The sequence below is a fragment of the Ursus arctos genome, unplaced genomic scaffold, assembly GCF_023065955.2.
Source record: "Ursus arctos isolate Adak ecotype North America unplaced genomic scaffold, UrsArc2.0 scaffold_26, whole genome shotgun sequence".
NCBI classification, from domain to species: Eukaryota; Metazoa; Chordata; class Mammalia; order Carnivora; family Ursidae; genus Ursus; species Ursus arctos.
The window spans coordinates 13743193-13763878 of record NW_026622941.1 but is presented as its reverse complement, the minus strand read 5'-3'; the positions used below and the strand labels follow the sequence as shown (position 1 = coordinate 13763878).

Genomic DNA, 20686 nt, shown 5'->3' with positions numbered 1-20686 from the left:
ATTTTTTGAGTTATAAAGCTGAGCTAACAGGCTTTTTCACGGAAGATCATTTTTACTCGAAAGAACAATTTACAGACATACTGTGATTATTCACATTTGGGTATCTGACTACTCCTTTTTTGAAAATACACCTTGGCAGTCAGTTCAAAGAAAACAACTGCAATGGTACAATTTGAATTTATTGGCAATGATACAATTTGAGTTTGAAAATCAAAAATTAGAACTTTGGAAAAACTTATATCTGCCCCTGAGAGTGTGACAACTTCCCAAGTCCTTCAAAGACTTTTCTGACAAAAATCGAAAGTGAAGTAAATAAATGTGATTTTTAAAAAGCTTATTAATGAGATGTGTCAACAATGGAAGTCTTACATTACTCAGTGAATATTTTCCAAATGATTGATGAATGATATTAGCAAAAGATCCATCCAAGTATAAGACAGACAAATGGATTTTTTTTTAAAGAATGGGGGTGGGGAGAGGCAGATGGAGAGGGAAGAGAGAATCCCAGACTCCACACTGGGTATGGAGCCCAACCAAAACCAAGAGTCAGACACTTAACCGACTATGCTGCCCCGGTGCCCCCAGACAAATGGATTTTAGTGAAAAAGTCAGAAAAGTTCACTGGCATGGTTTCACATTCCACTTTTCAACTACCTTTAATAAACTACTGCCTGACTGTGTCAAAGAAGAATATCCACAAATCCTCTAAAAGGGCTAGCCCTTTTCCAACTATGTTTTTATATGAGGCTGAATTTTCTTCACATATTTCAATCCAAACAAACTGCAACAGACTGAATGCAGAGACAGAGATAAGAATCTAGCGATCTTCAACCATCTTTATGTTTTTAGTGTAAGAGAGATTTGTAAAACTGTAAACAATAACTCTTCTCAATAATTGTTTAAAGTTTGAAAAAGTTAGTTTTCATTAAAACGTGTTATTTGTGTTACATGATACAGGTTTGTTATTATTTTTAAATAAACATTTAAAATTTTTGTTTTAATTTCTTCTACAGTAAATATCGATTAATATAAGCCACAAAAATAAAAGCTCTTTGGGATTATTATTATTATTTTTATACAGGGCTATGGAAACCAGAAATTTTGAGAATTTGCATGCAGATCTGTAATCCTGATTTTTTAATAAAATTTTGTACTTAGTTAATTTTAGATAAATATCTCATTTCCTTAGATCATTTCAATCTCAAAAAGATGTAAAAGAGACCCAAAGCCTTCAATTCCTAAGAAAATGTTATTTTGGTATTAAAAAATATTACCTGTATTCACAGGGGTTGGAAAGGTTGGTGGTGCACTCTCACTTACATTCCTTTTGGACTCCAGCATCTGTCTCACTGTGCCTGCATTTCTACAAAATATATATATATATATACACAAATAGTCAATAAAAATGCCATTCAGGAGGACATCAATTTATGAATAGAGAAAGCAATGGCCGATAGGGGAAAGCATGGCAAGACTTGGGTATTGTAGCACTAAAGTGCAAATGAATGCAGAGGTAAAGACGGCACATAGACTTCAGCATGCTGGGGTCTATGGAATTAAGGAAGAGTCTTTCTCTTATATTCTAATGTCCTCAACACTTTAACAAAAAAACAAAAGTACATCCTTGTATCTGTAGACATTAGTTTTTATCACCCTTGATCAAAGCATTTCTCAATTACTTTGAAAGAATACTATTTAGTACAAGTGGTTAAAGAACCCTTCAATGACCAAAGAAAGCCTCAAAATAAATTAGCAAAACCAGTAACCACCATTATAACAAAACAAAAAAGAAAAAAATTTAAATCCAGTATACCAAATACTTTTCTCTACAAAAATAAATAGGAATACATTCCAGAATTTTCCAGTAAAATAAGGAGAATCAGAACCTTGTTCTGTTATTTAAAAACTTGACAAAGACACTGTTTACAATTCTCACCTGTACGGCACATTGTTGTTGCTGTTGACGTCAACTACAGACTTTCCTGGTGACACTGGTGGGTTTGGTGGATTCTGGGGGAGAAAAATACCCAGGTGAACTAAAACCCAATACACAAGGAACCTTTAAAAATAAGACCTTAACTGGACCTATCGTGATCACTTCATAACATATATGAATGCTGAATTACTATGTTGTGTATCTGAAACCAATATTATAAAAAAATAAAACTTTATATGCTTTCTTGATATATTATGTTACTTCCAGAAAATATTAACTAGATGAGAAAAGAATTTGAATCTTGGCATTGCCACTTAAACAAATTACTTAATCCATTAAAACAACTGTTTATTGTGTTAAAGAGTAACATAATGATTCCTATACCTCAGTTTTTTAAGATGAGTAAATAAGAACATAAAAATGGTTTACATGCTATAAGGGTTCAATAAATACTGATAATATGAATCTAAAGAATAACTAGACATATTCATCCAATATCAAGTGAATGCCTACTACATACCACACATAGCAGGCACCAAATTACCAACAGAAACCCAACAAAGTACATATCTATTCCTTCCCAGATATTGGTTGATTATCAATAAAGTGGTGCCTAAGGTCACAAATCAAAATTATTTTTACAATTATTGTTTAAAAAATAACGACTTGCCACTATGTGACTTACAACTTCATAAAAAGATATCTCAATTCTAAACTTAAGTATCAACTAATTTTAGCCTTTTCCCCAAAAAAACAGGGAGTACAGAAATGGAATTACCACTATTTGGGCCTCCATCAATAATTACACTATTACCATTTATTTCTTAAATTAAGAAATATAAATAATTCTGCTCAAGATTTAATTAATGCAAAAATAATAATAAATATTAAAACAAAGGTGGTAGGTGCTTAAGATCACATCAAGTAGATGTCACTAATCACTCCTTTCAATCAATTAATCTTAATGCTTCTTATAGGATAAAAGAATAATTTTAACCAACAAGTATAACAGCATTATACTAGTTACATGTGTTGAGAAGGTAAGAGACAAAATTACAAGGAATTGCTCTAACGGTGCTTAAAATCTGCCTGTGGACAGAAACATATGAAACAAATAGAAAAGCAAATTAAAGTAACAGTGCAGTGCCAATGGAAAAAGTTTTTTAAAAAGTTTTTGAGGAAAATGCATCTTCATATAGGTTAGTACATTCAAAATAGCGGAGATGAAGATAAAGAACATTTCAGGGAGAAAAACAGAAAAAGAAGGAGTAAAAGCATAATAAATAAACAAATAGAACTGGCTTAGAACATGGTATGATCACTGGATAGAAGACCTTAAGTACTACAGTGTGGTGACACCAACAGATGGCAGAATAGGAAGACCAACACCCCCATCCCTCATGGGATGGATCAAATTTCCTTTGCCAGAATTCCAGATGCCAGTCAAGAGGTTACAGGACCCCAAGCAATAGCAAGGCAAAGAAGAGGTGCTTTGTAGTGGGTAGGAAAGTCTGTTGCACTTATCTACCATATCCCAAACCCCTCCTCATACAGTACAGCACAATCAAAATTCCTCACTTGTGGCTTCTCCCTCAAAAAGGAAAGAGAAGAGTGGAACTTTCATGCAACATTCTGGCTTTTCAGGGGACTGTTCAAGCACTGCTTTCTGTTTCACTTGACTTGGAGGAAGCAGCACATGCTGGATGTTCAGGGGTCACATGAGAACAAAGGTGAGCCTATTAGCTTGGTACAGCAGCAGAAAAATCATACTAACAGAAACAGACAGCCGGGGGACCTCCAAAAGCATGGCTTATAAAACCAAAACTGTAATATGGAAGGCAGGTATCAGTGGGGAGTTTCTGAGTAGAAAGAGACAAACCTCTTCAGATAAGAGATTATACACACAACCTCAGAGAAAATGCATCTCTAGAAAAGGTTTGAGAGGTTCCCAGGGTGTTTCCTGAACTGAATAGTAAAGGTCTTCCTCTGTACAAAGATACTGTGAAAAGACAGGGAAAGGTGGTTGCTTTTTCAAATGCCCAAATTTCAACGTAAGAGAACTAAACATACAAGGAAACATGGAGATACAGCCCCAACAAAGAAATAAATCTCCAGAAATTGACCCTAAAGAAATGGGGATCTGTGAATTATCTGTTAAAAAATTCAAAATAACCAATATCAAGATGTTCAATGAGGTAAAAGAGAACACAGGAAGAAAACTAAATGAAATTAGAAAAACTGTGCATGAAGAAATAAAAATATTAACAAAGAAATAGAAACTCTAAAATCTATAGAAACAAGGGAAATTCTAGATCTGAACAATAATAACTGAATTGAAAAATATGCTACATGGGATCAACACCAGACTGTATCAAGCAGAATAAAGACTTAATGGACTTGATGACAAGTCATTTGAAATTATCAAGTTATAGGAGCAAGAGAAAAAAGAAGAAAAAAGTGAACACAGCCCAAGGGATTTGTGAGGCACCACTGAAAAGACCAATACATGAATATGGGAATCTAAGAATAGACGAGAGAGAAAATGAGCAGAACACCTTTGCAAATAATGGACACAAACTCCCCAAATTTGAGGGTTCTCAAATTCAAAAAGCTCAGAAACCTCCAACTAGAATAACTCACAGATCTATACTGAAAAACGCAGTCAAGATGTCAAAAGTCACATATAAAAAATTTTGAAAGTAACAAGAGAAAAGCAACCCATTACATTCAAGGTAACTCCCATAAGATTATCAGTAGTTTTCTCAGCAGATACCTAGAAGGCCACAAGGGAGTGGGATGATATATTCAAAACACAGAACGAGAGAACTACCAAGCAAAAACACTGTATCCAGCAAAACTTTTATTCAAAAATGAAGGCAAAATTAAGATTTTCCTAGATAACAAAAAAGCTGGGGACGCTTATTACCATTAGATCTGCAATACAGTACAAAAAAATGCTAAAAGGGGTCCCTCAAGTGAAAATGAAAGGACATGAGATGGCAACTTAACAGCATACAAAGAGATGAAAGTTTCTGATAAAGGTAAATACACAAATACAGAATCCTGCCTTACTATAAAGTTGGTGCATTAAATCACATTTAATTGTATACAACTGAAGCATAAAAATAACTAAATTTATGTTAAAGGATAGAGAATATAAAGATATAATAAAATTAACAACAAAGTTGTGGGAGCAAGGTAAAAAGAGTACAGTTCTTAAATGTGATTGAAGTTAAACTGTTACCAGTTTAAAACAGTTTACATAATTTCCATGGTAACCACAGATAAAATACCTACAGAAGATACACAAAAAGAAATGAGAAAGGAATTAATGATTGCCACTACAAAAAATAAATAAATACATACATACATACACAGGAAGTATGCAAGCGAGAAAAAAAAAAGACAAAACAGCTCCAAGACAAATAGCTAATAATTAACAAAATGCTAATGGTAAGTCCCTCCCTACAGAAACTACTTTAAATCCCAACAGATTAAATTCTCATGGAAGGACATACATTGACTTAATGAATAAAACAAGATCCTGCTATATGCTACTAACAATGAACACACTTTAAAGCTAAAGACACACACAGGCCGCAATTAAAAGGATAAGAAAAGACATTCCATTCAAAGGGTAACCAAAAGGGAGGAAGAGTGACCATACTTACATAAAACAAAAGAGAGCTAAAGTAAAAAACTGTCACAAGAGACAAAAAAGATGTTATATAATGACAAAAGCATCAAACTGACCAAATACAATATTTATACACAGATATGCACATAACATCAAGGCCTCCAAATGACATAAACATTGACAGAATTGAAAAAGAAACAGACAGCAACACAATAATATGAGTCTTCAGTCCATCATTCTATATAATGGGTATATGATCCAGAGAAAAATTCAATAAGGAAATAGCAAAACTGAACCAATACCAAAGACCAAATAGACCAGACATTTGTAGACATTTTCACCCAACAGCAGAAAAATACAATTTTTCAAAGTGCACACAGAACATTCTCCAGGATTGATCATGTATTAGGTCACAAAATAAGCCTTACCAAATTTATAAAGATGAAACTCATACCAAGTATCTTTTCCAACCACAATGGAACAAAGGTAGAAATCAACAGCAGAAGGGAAAATGGAAAAGTCACATATATGTAGAAATTAAAACACACTTAAAAAATCTAATGGATAAAAGAAGAAATCACAAGAGATATCAGAAAATATCAAGACAAAAACAAAAACACAACATACCAAATTTATGGGAAAATTTATGCAGCAAATGTAGTATTAAGAGGAAAATCTGTAGTGATAAACACTTCCATTAAAAAAGAAGAAAGATCTCAAATCAACAACCTAACTTTACACTTCAAAGGACTAGAAAAAAGAAAAACAAACTAAACTCAGGAGAAGGAAGGAAATGATAAAGATTACAGCAGAAATAAAACAAAGAACACAATATCAACAGGGGAAAAAATCAACTAAGAGTTGGCATTTTAAAGGATCAACAAACTGGCAAAACTTTACCTGTGAAAAAAGAAAGAAGACATAAATAAATAAGATCATAAATGAAAGAGGAGACAATACAACTGATGCCACAGAATAAAAAAGGATCACAAGCAATCGTAAGCAATTATAAGGCAACAAATTGGATAACCTAGAAAAAATGGACAGCTTTCTGGAAATATACAACCAAGACTGAATCAAGAAGAAAATAAAAATCTGAACAAGTTCTACACAAGTAGTGAGACTGAATCAGTAATCAAAAACATTCTAATAACAAAAAATACCAAGGATCAGATGGCTTCAATGCAGAATTCTACCATACACTTAAAGAAGAATTAACAGCAGTCTTTCAACTCTTCCAAAGAACTGATGAGGAGGGAAAACTTCCAAACCCATTTTATGAGGCCAGTATATCCTCATACCAAAACTAGACACCACAATAAAAGAAAACTACAGCCTAATATCCCTGATGAACACAGATGCAAAAATCCTCAAAAAAATAATTAGCAAACCAAATTCACCAGCACACCGAAAAGATTATACATGACCAGGTGAGATTTATCCCTGGAATGCAAAGAGAGCTTGACACGAAAATCAATCAATGTATAAATCAATCAATTAAACACATTAACAAAATGAAGGGGGGAAAACTACATGATCTTCTCAATTGTTGTAGAACAAGTATTTCATAAAATTCAACACCCTTTCATGATAGGAAACACTCAACAAATTAGGAATAGAAGGGAATTACCTCAACATAAAAAAAAAAAACTGTAGGTCAAAAGCCCAGAGCTAACATCACACTCAATGGTGAATCAATTAAAGCTTTCCCACTAAGATCAAGAACAAGGCAAGGATGCCCACACTCACCAACTTCTGTTCAACATGGTACTGGAAAGATCTGATCACAGCAATTAAACAAGAAAAAGAAATAAAAGGCAGCCATACCAGAAAGGAAAAAGTAAAATTTTCTCTGTTTGCAGATAACATGATCTTATAGTCAGAAAGCTGTGAAAAGTCCACAAAAAAATTTTCAAACGAATGAATTCAGCAATGGTGCAGAATTAAAAAATCATCATCATCATCATCATCATCAAGCAAATTCAATCATACTTCTATATACTAACAAAAAACAATCTGAGAAAGAAATTAAGAAAATAATCCCATTACAATATCACTAAAGAGAATAAAATATTTAGAAGTAAACTTAACCAAGAAGGCAAAACACCTTTAAATTGAAAACTACAAACACTGTGGAACAAAATAAAAGACACAAATAAATGGAGATACCCCATGTTCATGGACTGGAACACTTAATACTGTTCAAATGTCCATACTACCCAAAGTGATCAAAAGTTTCCATGTAATTTCTATCAAAATCCAATGTCATTTTTTTGCAGAAATAGAAAAAACATTCTATAATCCATATGGAATCTCCAGGGCCCCTGAATTGCCAAAACAATCCTGGAACAGAAGAACAAAGTTGGAGGCTTCTTATTTCCTGATTTCAAAATATGTTACAAAGATACAGTAATCAAAACAATGTGATGCTGGCATAAAGACAGGCACAGAATAGACAGCCCAGAAATAAAGTCTCACGTATATGGTCAATTGATCTTTAACAAGGATGCCAAGGCTATACAATGGGGAAAAGACAGGCTTTCGACAAATGGTATGAAAACTGGATATCCAAACACAAAAGAATAAAGTTGGACCATTACACCATATACAAAAAATTAATTCAAAATTAATCAAAGACCTACAGATAAGACCAAAACTAAAAATTGCTAGAAGAAAATATAGGAGGAAAGTTTCATTACATCAAATTTTGCAAGGATTTCTTGGATGACATCAAAAGCACAGACAACAAAGGCAAAACAAAGGAGATTACATCAAACTTGAAAACCTCCACACATCAAAAGAAACAATGAACAGAGTGAAAAGGAAACCTATGGAACAGGAGAAAATAACTACAAATCATATATCTGATAAGGGGTTAACATCCATCCAGAATATATAAAGTCCCACAACTTCACAATTAAAAAACAAGCAACCTGATTTTAAAAATGGGCAAAGCACCTAAACAGACATCTCTCCAAAATAGTCAATAAGCATGTGAAAAGATGCTCAACATCACTATTCATTAAAGAAATTCAAATCAAAACCACAATGCAATGCCACATCACATCCATTAGCACTGGCCACTATCACAAAAGAGAAAATAACAAGTGTTGGCAAGAATGTGGAGAAATTGGAACCCTGTGCCTTGCTGGTAAGAATGTAAAATGGTGTGACCTCTTTAGAAAACAGTATGGAAACTCCTCAAAAAACTAAAACCAGAATTACCAAATGATCCAGCAATTTCACTTTTGGGTAGATATCCAAAAGACTTGAAACCAGGATCTTAAAGAGTTACCTGCACACAGATGTTCATTGTAGCATTATTCACAAAAGCCAGGAGATGAAAGCAGCCCAAATATCCATCAATAAATGAATGAAGAAAATGCAGTATATACGATACACATACAGTGGAATATTATTCAGCCTTGAAAAGGAAATCTTGTTACATGCTACAATACAGGTGAACCAGTCACCAAAAACAAAAACAAAAAACAAACAAAACCAAATACTATATGATTTCACTTATGAGGTATCTAGAGTAGTCAAATCATGGAAACAAAAAGTAGCTGAGTGCTGAGGGGAGAGGAAATAGGAGATGGTCTGTGGTAGCAGAGCTTCAGTTTTGCAACATGAAAAACACCTACCTAAAGATCTATTTCGCAGTGTTAATACAGTTAATATTTCTGAACTGTGAAGTTAAAAATGATACACTTTAGGTTACGTGTTTGTAGCACAATTAAAACAATTTTAAGAATTTAATAGAAAATTAAAATGTAGAATTTAATCTAAAATTTTAATCAATTATACACTGATTTTTCATAAAAGATGAGAAATGTATACATCTCTTTTATAGTAAGAACTACAAAGTTTATAAGTTAGAGGCATCAGTCATAAGGCAGTAACAGATTAGATTATAAATGTGGACTTAATAGCAAACTGCCTATGAGGGTTTTCTGCTCTTTTAAAAATTAAAATAGAAAATGTTTTAAGACAAACCTGAATGGTGGGGTTTGTTTTTAACTGGTTAATATCAGAGGCTCAAGGAGCAAATCGAAATAGAAGAAGAGCATTTGAAGTATTATTGTTTATTTATTTTAATAAGGGGAGATCTAAAGTTTTAAACTTTCATTCTATATCTCTCCTGTTTTTAAAACCTAGCATGACACAGATATAAAATTATATTGGATACCATAATTAAAGGGAATCAGGACATGAATGAACAAATTCTTAAGATTTCTAGAAATCTCTCTCACAAAAAGAAAATACTAACAAGAATGGGTACATGGGTAACATGTCCCAGTTTGGGCATGTAAAACTGGCCTTACCCAAAAGCTAATTAAGGAAGGAACAAAATTTGAAAGCTTGAAGACCACATCGATATTTTTTTTTAAGATTTTTTTATTTATTTGACAGAGAGAGAGACATCCAGCGAGAAAGGGAACACAAGCGGGGGGAATAGGAGAGGAAGAAGCAGGCTCCCAGTGGTGGAGCCCGATATGGGGCTCGATCCCAGGACTCTGGTATCACGCCCTGAGCCGAAGGCAGACGCTTAACGACAGAGCCACCCAGGCACCCCCACATCAATATTTTTCTTCAAGCACCACAGACCCTAATTGTTCAAATTAATCTTTTCTAATCTTTAGGAATTATACTGTATTTGTTGTTTCCATAGTACTTATAGCTCTCCATAACAAACCTTTCAGGGATTGTAATATTTTCATCTTCTTTCCTTAAAGTTTGTCTCTGTCACTTTTAAATAAATAAACAAGAAGAACTAGAAAGTAGTTTTGAAAACAAAAAAGACATACACAAACACTGGAAAGTATATGATGGGCAGCATGCTGCTTAGTTCAAACATCAGGATAAAAGGAAAAAAGTGGAAATTCACACTGTACAAAAAGGAAAAATTGCAAAGCCCTTTCTTTGGTTCAAGCACAGCAAATAAAAAAAGGTTTTAAAAAAAGGTTTACATCGGGGCGCCTGGGTGGCTCAGTCGCTTAAGTGTCTGCCTTCGGCTCAGATCAGATCATGATCCCAGGGTTCTGGGATTGAGCCCCACATTGGGCTCCCTGCTCAGTGGGAGCCTGCTTCTCCCTCTCCCTCTCCCGCTCCCGCTCCCCCTGCTTATGTGCTTGCTCTCTGTGAAATAAACAAATAAAATCTTAAAAAAAAAAAAAGGTTTACATCAATTTTCTAATCTAAGAAATAAAATAGTGCAAGTTTTATATTATGACAAACAAATGAAGCTGAAAAAGTGTTCAGAATCAGGAAATCATATAATTGAGAAAAATAAAATAAGAGAAATCTTTGGGAATGGCCAAAGGAAGGTTTGATGAGATTTGTCTGTGTAGAACAAAATTAAAAACTATCAGTTGCTCAAGAAAAAAGAGCAACCAGAGCTTAAAAAGTTAAGTAAAAATAATACAGAGATGGAGAACACACAGGAATAGGTGGGTGTGGGGGGAAATGAGGTAGGTTTAACCTGTAAAAAGGCAGCATGAGGGAGTCCCATCATGGTAATGGAACAGTTCTAGATTTTGACTGTGGGGGAGGTTACATAAATCTATACATGGGATCAAATTGTATAGAACTGTGCATGTGTGCACCCACACATACACATAATGAATTCATATAAAAACTGGTGAGAAATGGTAAGGTCTACAGACTACTTTACAGAATTGTATCAATATCTTGGTTTTGATATTGTACTGAAGTTATATAAGATTTCACCACTGGGGAAAGCTAGGTGAAAGTTCACAGGAGTCTATGTACTACTGTTGCAATTCCCTGTACATCTATAATTATTTCAAAATAACTTTATTTAAAGTCAAGTAAAGAAGATGTCAAAATGAATGAAGACAGAAAAATCCTATAGTAATAATGATTACTACTGAAATAATTGTTATTGGCAATTAGTAAGTGCCAGACAATGGAGCTCTCGAGACAAAGAAGTGTAACTTGCCCAAATAGAAAAAAAGTCAAGAGGAAAAGAAAGAAATTAAACTAAAAAACTATAATGCAATATACAAGTGCTATATTAAAAATATGTATTATAGAATAACTAAGGAAATAACAAAAAGCAAAAAGCAGACTATACATTGGAGTTTATGTTATGCTATGATGTTTGGACTTAAATACGTGGGGGAAGCAAAAAAGAGAAAAGGGCTACTCCAGGTAATGGAATACTAACATACTTTGGAGAAAATAAGAGACTAGACTAGGACACTGGCAAGAATGTAAAAAGAAAACAACATGGTAAGACAAATCCCAAAAAGACGATTTTAAAAACAAAATGAAAATATAACTTCCAGAATGCCATAAAATAGATTAATGTAAGTGTTGATATATGAAAACAGTAACTGAGGATTAGAAAAGGGTTAATAATTATTTCTACAGCTGCAGCTCCAGAAAGAACATACAGGAAGTACACAGTATGAAAGCAAATTTCATACCTGTAATAAAGGAAGATTTTCCTAACTCACCATTTCCTAAGATTATCACTTAGAGCTAAATATTAATTATGCAAAAATAGAAATCCTTACTTCTTGTCTTTTCTTAAGATCTTCTTTGGCTGCTCCAAAGCGTTTGGTTAACCTGGCTATCTTGGCCTAAAAAAAAAGCAAAAATGAAACAGAAATCACGTAACATTATGGTATTAAATAGGATACATGCATACATTACAAGAAACCCACAAATAAAAGGATCCTGAGATCGCCAACAGCAAAGAAAATAAGGCAAGCTGATTATACAGAAAATCATAATGAAAATTAAAACGACCTTTGAACTCAATACCCAGAGGTAAACACTCTTAATTTTAGAAGGTAGCTTCTTCCCTCCTAGAACTCACAATCAGTACATTTCTGAGTATGTGTAATTGTGGGGATTTTTGTTGTTGTTATTTTTCAGTATGTTGTAACCACACAATTTTCTGAGAATTCTGACTAAAAACATCTGTAAGTCATAAAAGATCCAATGCCATGGGTTATGGATATATGTATAATATATTGAATCATTATTTATATACTCCGTTTCCCAGTGGAAATGTTCAGTATTTCTCAATGTACTGCTATAGTCAAAAAATGCAATTAACAATTTTTTCTTTCAGATTATTTCCTTGGGTAGCACTCACATAGATGTAACTTCTGAGATAGAATCTATGTTTAAAGCTCTTGTCTAAATGATTCTTATCTAAATGCTAATTTATATCTAAATTATCTAATAGTTATCAAATGTCTAAATAACAATTTCTTCTTCAAGTCTTTGCTAATTTGTACACTCAATAGCGTGTATATGTGTGCACATTTAATATTACTCTTTGAAACACTTACTTTCATATTATGTTCATTTTAATAATCTGTCAAAAATGTTACTATTTTCTCATTGCTCACTGTTGATATATATAGAAAAACTACTAGAAAGTTTTTCTTCAATCGGGTATTTTTCAACAGTTAGCCAAATTAATTCTATTGTGTTCCCAATCATTACTCTTAATTTCTTTTTCCTATCATTATTTTATTGCTCAGACCACCACCAAAACTCTAAATAGCAGCATAGATAATAGATGTCTTTGTCCTGGTCTCAACTTCAGAGTTCCTTATAATTTTAGGCTTCCTACTTCCTTACTAGATAAAATGGACACCATAGGTATAAAGTTGTATATAATAACTCTCTTAAATTAAAGAATCTCCTCTGGATCTTTGTCTCCTTTTTGAATCCTTATGTAGTTTATTTGTACTCATTATTTACAAATCAAAAATTAATCTACTTTTAAAAAGTCTTCACAAAAGAATAAGGTTTTGCATTCATTGCTCAATATTCAAAAAGAGTTGAGTTTTTTTACATTTTATTAATTTATTAACTCTTTCTTCCTTCTAGGAGTTTAGTTTGTAATTGTTTTTTCCTAACATAGGAGATGAACATATAATGTTCTCCTCTTTTCTCCTGTTCAGTAGTAATGAATTTAAAATTATAAATTTCCCTTTGAATACTGCTGTGGCTTTCACTTACAGGTTCTAATATGCAGTACTTTAATTACAGCTCTGATCTAAAGAGTGGAGAATTTCCATTTTTACTTCCTTTCTGCAATTATCTGGAAATGTGTTTTGGGGGAGGTTAAGGTCTGGGAGAGGTAGAAAAGCTAAATATTTATTGATAATTTCTATTTTTATTACACATTTGCTACTGACTCCACAGCAAATGACAACTATCTGCATTTTAAGACTTTCTTAGGGTACCGCGATAATTCTCGTCTTGACAATGCATCAAAGACATATAAATCTAAAAATTATACACTTTTACTTAAAAAATAATTAAAATCCCGAAAATAACTGTTGAGATTTACTTTGCCATTTGACATCTCTGAAAAAGCAAAAATATACAGAACTTTTTCATAATTCAGGAAGCAACCAATCCCTCAGGCACCTGGGTGGCTCAGTCGGTTAAAGCGTCTACCTTCAGCTCAGATCTGAATCCAGGGATCCCGGGATATAGAGCTCCCTGCTCAGCAGTCAGTCTGCTTCCCCTCTTTCTCTGCCCCTCTTTCTCTGCTCCTGCTCTCTCTCTCACAATAAATAAAATATCTTTTAAAAAAAGCAACCAGGGGCGCCTGGGTGGCACAGTGGTTGGGCGTCTGCCTTCGGCTCAGGGCGCGGTCCCGGCGTTCTGCGATCGAGCCCCGCATCGGGCTCCTCCACTATGAGCCTGCTTCTTCCTCTCCCACTCCCCCTGCTTGTGTTCCCTCTCTCGCTGGCTGTCTCTATCTCTGTCAAATAAATAAATAAATAAATAAATAAATAAATAAATAAATAAATCTTTTTTAAAAAAATAAATAAATAAAATAAAAAATGCAACCAACCCTAAAGAAATATAAAAGATATCAGTGCTGAATATTATTTTCAGCTCTTATAAAATATGTTTAGTACACAGAAAAGGAGCTAATCATTTAAAATAGGCTTTAATAGAAGGATGTGGACAAAAGTCACATCACACAACAAACATTACAACCTTAAAAATGATCTTAAATAAATCCATTTTAAAAACACATAAGAATGACAATGTGAAAATCAATAAAAATCTACTTTCCTGTATCTACAGAGAAATGTATACCCTAAAAATTTTAGCAGAAAAGAGAACTTTATGAACTTTCCTCTAAAGATAAAGTCTACCTGAATCAGTTCTATTCTCTCACCAAATTTTTCAATGTAAAATAAATTTTTACACTATTGCAAAAGGATCATGTCTCTCAAAAGTATATCTTTGTAATAACTGCTGTGTTTAAAAAGAGAGGGCACTAATACTAAAATTAGTTATTATATTTATTCCTTACAGCAAACTATCTGAATCCAATTTAAGTATTTGTTTTCAAATGTGTTTTAACTTTGAATTTTATAAAACTCATACTAGATTTTGGCAAAGTCAGATACAATAAATGAATATATATATGCAAATCAGGAAGACGTACTCATCAACTGCTATGGAATAAGATATAGAATATATATATGGTAGTACTTTCAAAACGTTTGTTGTCAGCTGTAACTAAGAAACAGTAAAAATAATTTAGCAAAGTATATAATTATTTGCTGAAGTATGTGATATGTAAGCTTTAAATACTGGAGAACTCGAAAGTAATTATAATAAAAATACTGGAACAGAGTTGTATCACCAAAAATGGCTGAGTAGGGAACTGAAATCAGGGTTCAGTCCCTTCCCAAAAGCAACTTGCATTGTTAGAATCAACTTTTGCACAACTCTGGAATCTACTCAAAATCTCAGATCAGTGGGGTGCCTGGGTGGCTCACTCGGTGTCCAATTCCTAATCTCAGCTCACACCTTGATCTCACTCAGGGTCATGAGTTCAAGTCCCATCATGGGCTCTACACTGGATGTGGAACCTACTTAAAAAAACTGAGAACAGCCAGGGGGAAGACTTAGGGAAAAATAAAGCCACTACATTGCAGTAAGAGAGCACTGTGGTCTTTTAGATTGTCCATTCATTATTCCCCATACCCAGATCAGCAGTGGCTGTGAAGATGACAGAGTGCCTGGTACAGGCTTCTAGTGCCACAGGAAGCATATGGACCTTATCTTCACTGGCAACTCCCTTAAGGACCAGCACACAGGCCAGCCTTTGTTTCACACAACTGGAGTAATTCCCAAGGCTGGGGTAGCATCGTAGACAGCTTTTCCTAAAAAGATTTGAAGGCACAGGTATTGGCACAGCAGCCTGGGGCAAAGGACAGCAATTGGGACAAGCAATAAACAGAAAAGCCTGGGTAAGAAAGGGTTGGGCAAGGTGACACAAGGCATAAAAGGGACTCTAAAAGCTCTTGAATTGAGAAGACTATGCAAATGCCCAGGACAAAAAAGCAAGAAATGGCCTGAAAAGACCCTAAGCTTTCACTTATGCAAGCAGGAAGTGAAGGATAAGGCAAGTTGGATAGGGCAAGTTGTAAATGGCCTGGTTAATAAGCACTGAAGGAGTGCCCCAACAGAGCTAATCTGCAAAGACTGGGAGAGAATTTTTTTCCTTCTTCCTTTTTTCTTTTTTATGCTCCAAGCATTTAAGGTTAACTGTCAGAACATCACCTGACCAGTAAGCTAATAAAACACACACTTCAATGGCCACACACAACAAAGAATCTATACTTTCCACAAAAATAGTTTAGAAGTCATCAAACCAACAAACCACAACAAGCATCAACAAACTCTGGGTAGCAGGGGGGCAGGAAAAATGTGATTGCCTGAACTGCCACATTATAATATTCAAAATACTCAAATTTCAAAAAAAAAAAATTAGGAGGCATACAAAGAAACAAGAAATAAAGTATGGGCCATTCACAGAAAGAAAATAATGAAAAGAAAGATAGCTCAGGTATTGGACTTACTAGACAAAGACTTTAAATGAATGGATTAAAAATCTGTTCCAAGAGCTAAAAGAAACAATGAGCAAAGAACTTTAAAAAAAAACAACACACACACACAAGAAACAGGAAAACAATGTCTCACCACACAGAGCATCAAAGAGATAGAAATTGTGTAAAGAAAAAATACAGAAATTCTAGAGCAGAAAGTATAATAATTGAAATAAAAAATTCCGCTGTGGGGCACCTGGGTGTCTCAGTAGGCTAAACACCCAACTCTTGATTTTGGCCCAGGTCATGATCTCTGGGTTGTGAGATAGAGCCCCGCAACAGGGTCCACACTGGGCATAAGCCAGCTTAAGAGCCTCTCTCCCTCTCTCCCATTGCACCTCCCCCACCTCTCTTAAAATGAAAAAAAAAAAAAAGTTATAATGTATTTTCGACTACACCAGGGGAGGGGATCAGCACCCCAAACCCTGCATTATTCAAGGGTCCACCATTTATATAACACATACCCATTATATTATATATTATATAGCTATACATATTTTAGTTTTTTCCTTAGTGATCACTCTGGAAATTACACTTAACATCTTGAATACCTACTTATTTTCTTTTTTTTTAAGATTTTATTTATTTATTTGACAGAGATAGAGACAGCCAGCGAGAGAGGGAACACAAGCAGGGGGAGTGGGAGAGGAAGAAGCAGGCTCATAGTGGAGGAGCCTGACATGGGGCTCGATCCCGTAATGCCGGGATCACGCCCTGAGCCGAAGGCAGATGCTTAACCGCTGTGCCACCCAGGCACCCCTATTTTCAATAGGTATTCAAATACTTTCAACTGCATACAAATATAATTAAATATTACTTAGCCATAAAAAGGAATGCAGCACTGATACATGCTACATTGTGTATGAACCTTGAAAATGTTACACCAAGAAAAAGAAGCCAGACACAAAAAGTTACATATTGTAGGATTCTGTTCATAAGAAATATGCAGAGTAGGTAAATCAATAGAGACAGAAAGCAGATTAGTGGTTGCCAAGGACAAGGGGAAAGGGAAATGGGGAGTGACTATTTAATGGACACAGGTTTTCTTTTGGGTTGATGAAAATGTTTTGTAACTAGAAAGAGATGATAGTCACACAATGTGAATGAACTAAATGCCACCGAATTGTACACCAAAATAGTTATTTTGTTATCTGAATTTTACTTCCATAAAATACTAAATATCAGAACAACACAGAAATAGACAGGGACTAAACTGAGTTTAGTAAAACTTTATAAATAGCATGGTAAGGGTAAATTGTTATAGGTAACTGAATGGGAGAAACAGTATGAAGTTGAAAGCCTAAAATAAAAATAACTATGAGCATTGATACTCTGTAGGACAGTGTAGCAACTGGTAGGTATTAGGAAATGTGGATCAAAAACTAGGAGATCCAGAAATTAAAAATAAAAAAATGAATAATGGCACTTTGTTGAGGAATCCGGACTATATCAGGGAGAATGAAACAAACAGTATTTTAGAAAGATGAGTACAATCAGTGGTCGGGAAGGACCAGTAAGAACTTAAAAAGTAGAACCAGAATAATCATGTAAAAGGCTATTGCTATAATCAAGGAACTGAAAAAAGAAAATATATTTACAGTACTGTACCTATATTTACTGAAAAAAATCCACATGTAAGTGGACCTGTGCCTTGTGAAAAGTGAGAAGAAGCAAAAGACAGACTTTAATAAGAAATAAAAGTTATAATTTGGCAACCCACTGTATATGTGAGATGACTGAGATAAATCAATTTCCAAGAACTCAAAAACTATCAATATGAGAAGAAAAATGGGAAGCTATTGCTTGAAGATTTTTCTAAGAATTGAAGAATTATAAGTAAGAGGAACAATGGCATGGGCAATTTATCTGTGGAGAAGAGACTGGTTTGGTATTTAAAGGATTCAGATTCTGAGGCTACCAAGAAATATCAAAGTGAAAAGTTTATTAAGTGTTAAAGAGCTCTGGACTTGCATATTACATGAGAATATGGATGTCAAAGTCTCAGATTTTAAAAACACAAAATGAGAAACAATTAATGAAATCACTCTTTTTAAATCCTCCAACATTTTAAAATTCTAATTCAGAATTCTCAACAGTATTAGCAAAATAAGTTTAATAATTAAACAACACTTATCACCATTAGAAAGACATGCTAAAGGTAAGAAAGAGGACTAGTAATGTCCTAAATGGTACATTACAAAATTACTACAAAGATCTTATTATTTAAAAAGTCTCACTTCAAACAAAATTAACAATATGAAACCAAGAAAATAACTAAGGCTAACAAATATAATATATAAATTCTAGTCACATTTGGTTGCAATTTGCTTTATAACTAGAAAACAGTGACTTTATTTTCATGGACCACTTTTCCCCGCTTTTGCAAATTAAGAGTCTGTAAGTGGTTTGCAAACTCAGCATCTGTAGACTATGCTCATATTTCAGATAGCCTTATAGAAACAATGCATTTACTTATGATAAAAATTTCCAGTTTCTTAGTCTTGGAATAAAATGAAAACACATATTATCATGTGTTCATTTCAGTCATTTAGAAGCTCTGGCACTATACGTATATGTATATGTATAGTTATATTTAATAAAAAATGAAAAGTAGTAATTAACAAATATAAGTATCTTTATATCATAAGATCCATGGCAGGAAGTGGGTTAATATAAAAAGAATCACTTACAATAAATATTATTTGGTACTTATGAAATGCCAGCCTTTCTTCAGTGACTAAGGCTCTATTATGGGTTGAACTATATGAAAAGCTTATATATTGAAGTCTGAACCCCAAGTATTCTCAGAATGTGATTCACAGGAAAGAGGGTCTTTACAAACGTAATTAGTTAAGACGAGGTTATACTGGAGTAGGGTGGGCCCCAATGCAATACAACTGGTATCCTTATAAAAAGGGGAAATTTGGGAACACACACACACACACACACACACACACACACACACACACACATATAGTGCAATATGAAAACAAAGTCACTGATGCTTCCACAAGGCACAGAATGTCCAAGACTGTCAGTAAACCATCAGAAGCTAGAGAAGACACATGGAAAAGATTCTTTCCTATAGTCTTCAAATAGAACCAATCCTTCCAACACCTTGGTCTTAGATTTTTAGCCTCCAGAACTAGGAGACAGTACTTCTCTGTTGTTTAAGCTACCAGTTTATGGTATTTTTTTATGACAGCCCTAGCAAACTAATGGTGACTCCTTTTACTTCCAATATTTAGAAGTTAAATGTAGTTTACTATCAACTTTGAAAATGCATCCCCCAAAATAAGTAATAAAAATAATGACACGTAGGTATATAATTCCAGTCAGTATACAAACCTGTAGTTCAGTAATAACTGTTTTATGCCTCTTGTTACATTCGATCTTTTCGACTCGTGTTTTCAATTCTGCCAATGTCTTATCAAATACAGCACACTGTAGTGCACACAATTTTTCTTCCAGCAACCACTGTACAACCTAAAGAGATATATATATTTCTTTGTTAAGTCAAAGAAGGCATTTCAGCAAAGAGTAAATATTCTTAAGGACTAGTAAGATAGTACTAATATATTAATTAGTTTAATGAGAAAACATGCTGGCATTCATAACACAATGGTATCTGCTGAAAGCCTCTACTTCTACATATATATCTACTATGATAGAATTATACTAAAAACAGAAAATTTCCAGAGAGTGAAATTTTATAAATAATTTTATACTGAAGTTTTCGTATTTATTTCTCATAACTTATACTGTGGTTCCAAGGAAATCAGTTAAAGGGCCAGTTTTTAAAATTTCTAATCTCGGGGCGCCTGGGTGGCTCAGTCATTAAGCGTCTGCCTTAGGCTCAGGGCGTGATCCCGGCATTCTGGGATCGAGCCCTGCATCAGGCTCCTCCGCTGGGAACCTGCTTCTTCCTCTACCACTCCCCCTGCTTGTGTTCCCTCTCTCGCTGGCTGCCTCTCTCTCTCTCTCTCAAATGAATAAATAAAATCTTTTAAAAAAATAAAATAAAATAAAATTTCTAATCTGCTACACATGGTATTTTTGTGAGACACTAAGAATATCACCTCACTATGAAATTTCTATAAAATATTTCTAAATTCCTACTTATAATTTACATTATTTATCTTATGATGGATCCATAACAAACAGAATACATGATACATGTCCACAGTTCATACTTGTGTAACA

General features: G+C 34.0%; 1 protein-coding gene across 5 annotated transcripts in view; it reads right to left on the bottom strand.

The window, feature by feature from the left end:
• Nucleotides 1-20686, bottom strand: part of ATF7IP (activating transcription factor 7 interacting protein) — a 113692-nt gene that overhangs the window by 28283 nt on the left and 64723 nt on the right. For all 5 annotated transcript variants that reach the window (XM_026502378.4, XM_026502376.4, XM_048216719.2 and 2 more), the window contains exons 5-8: nt 19832-19969; nt 12116-12181; nt 1937-2010; nt 1275-1363 (exon numbers count right to left, since the gene is read on the bottom strand). In XM_026502378.4, the coding sequence (XP_026358163.2) occupies nt 1275-1363; nt 1937-2010; nt 12116-12181; nt 19832-19969 (367 nt within the window). The remainder of the gene's footprint in view (nt 1-1274; nt 1364-1936; nt 2011-12115; nt 12182-19831; nt 19970-20686) is intronic.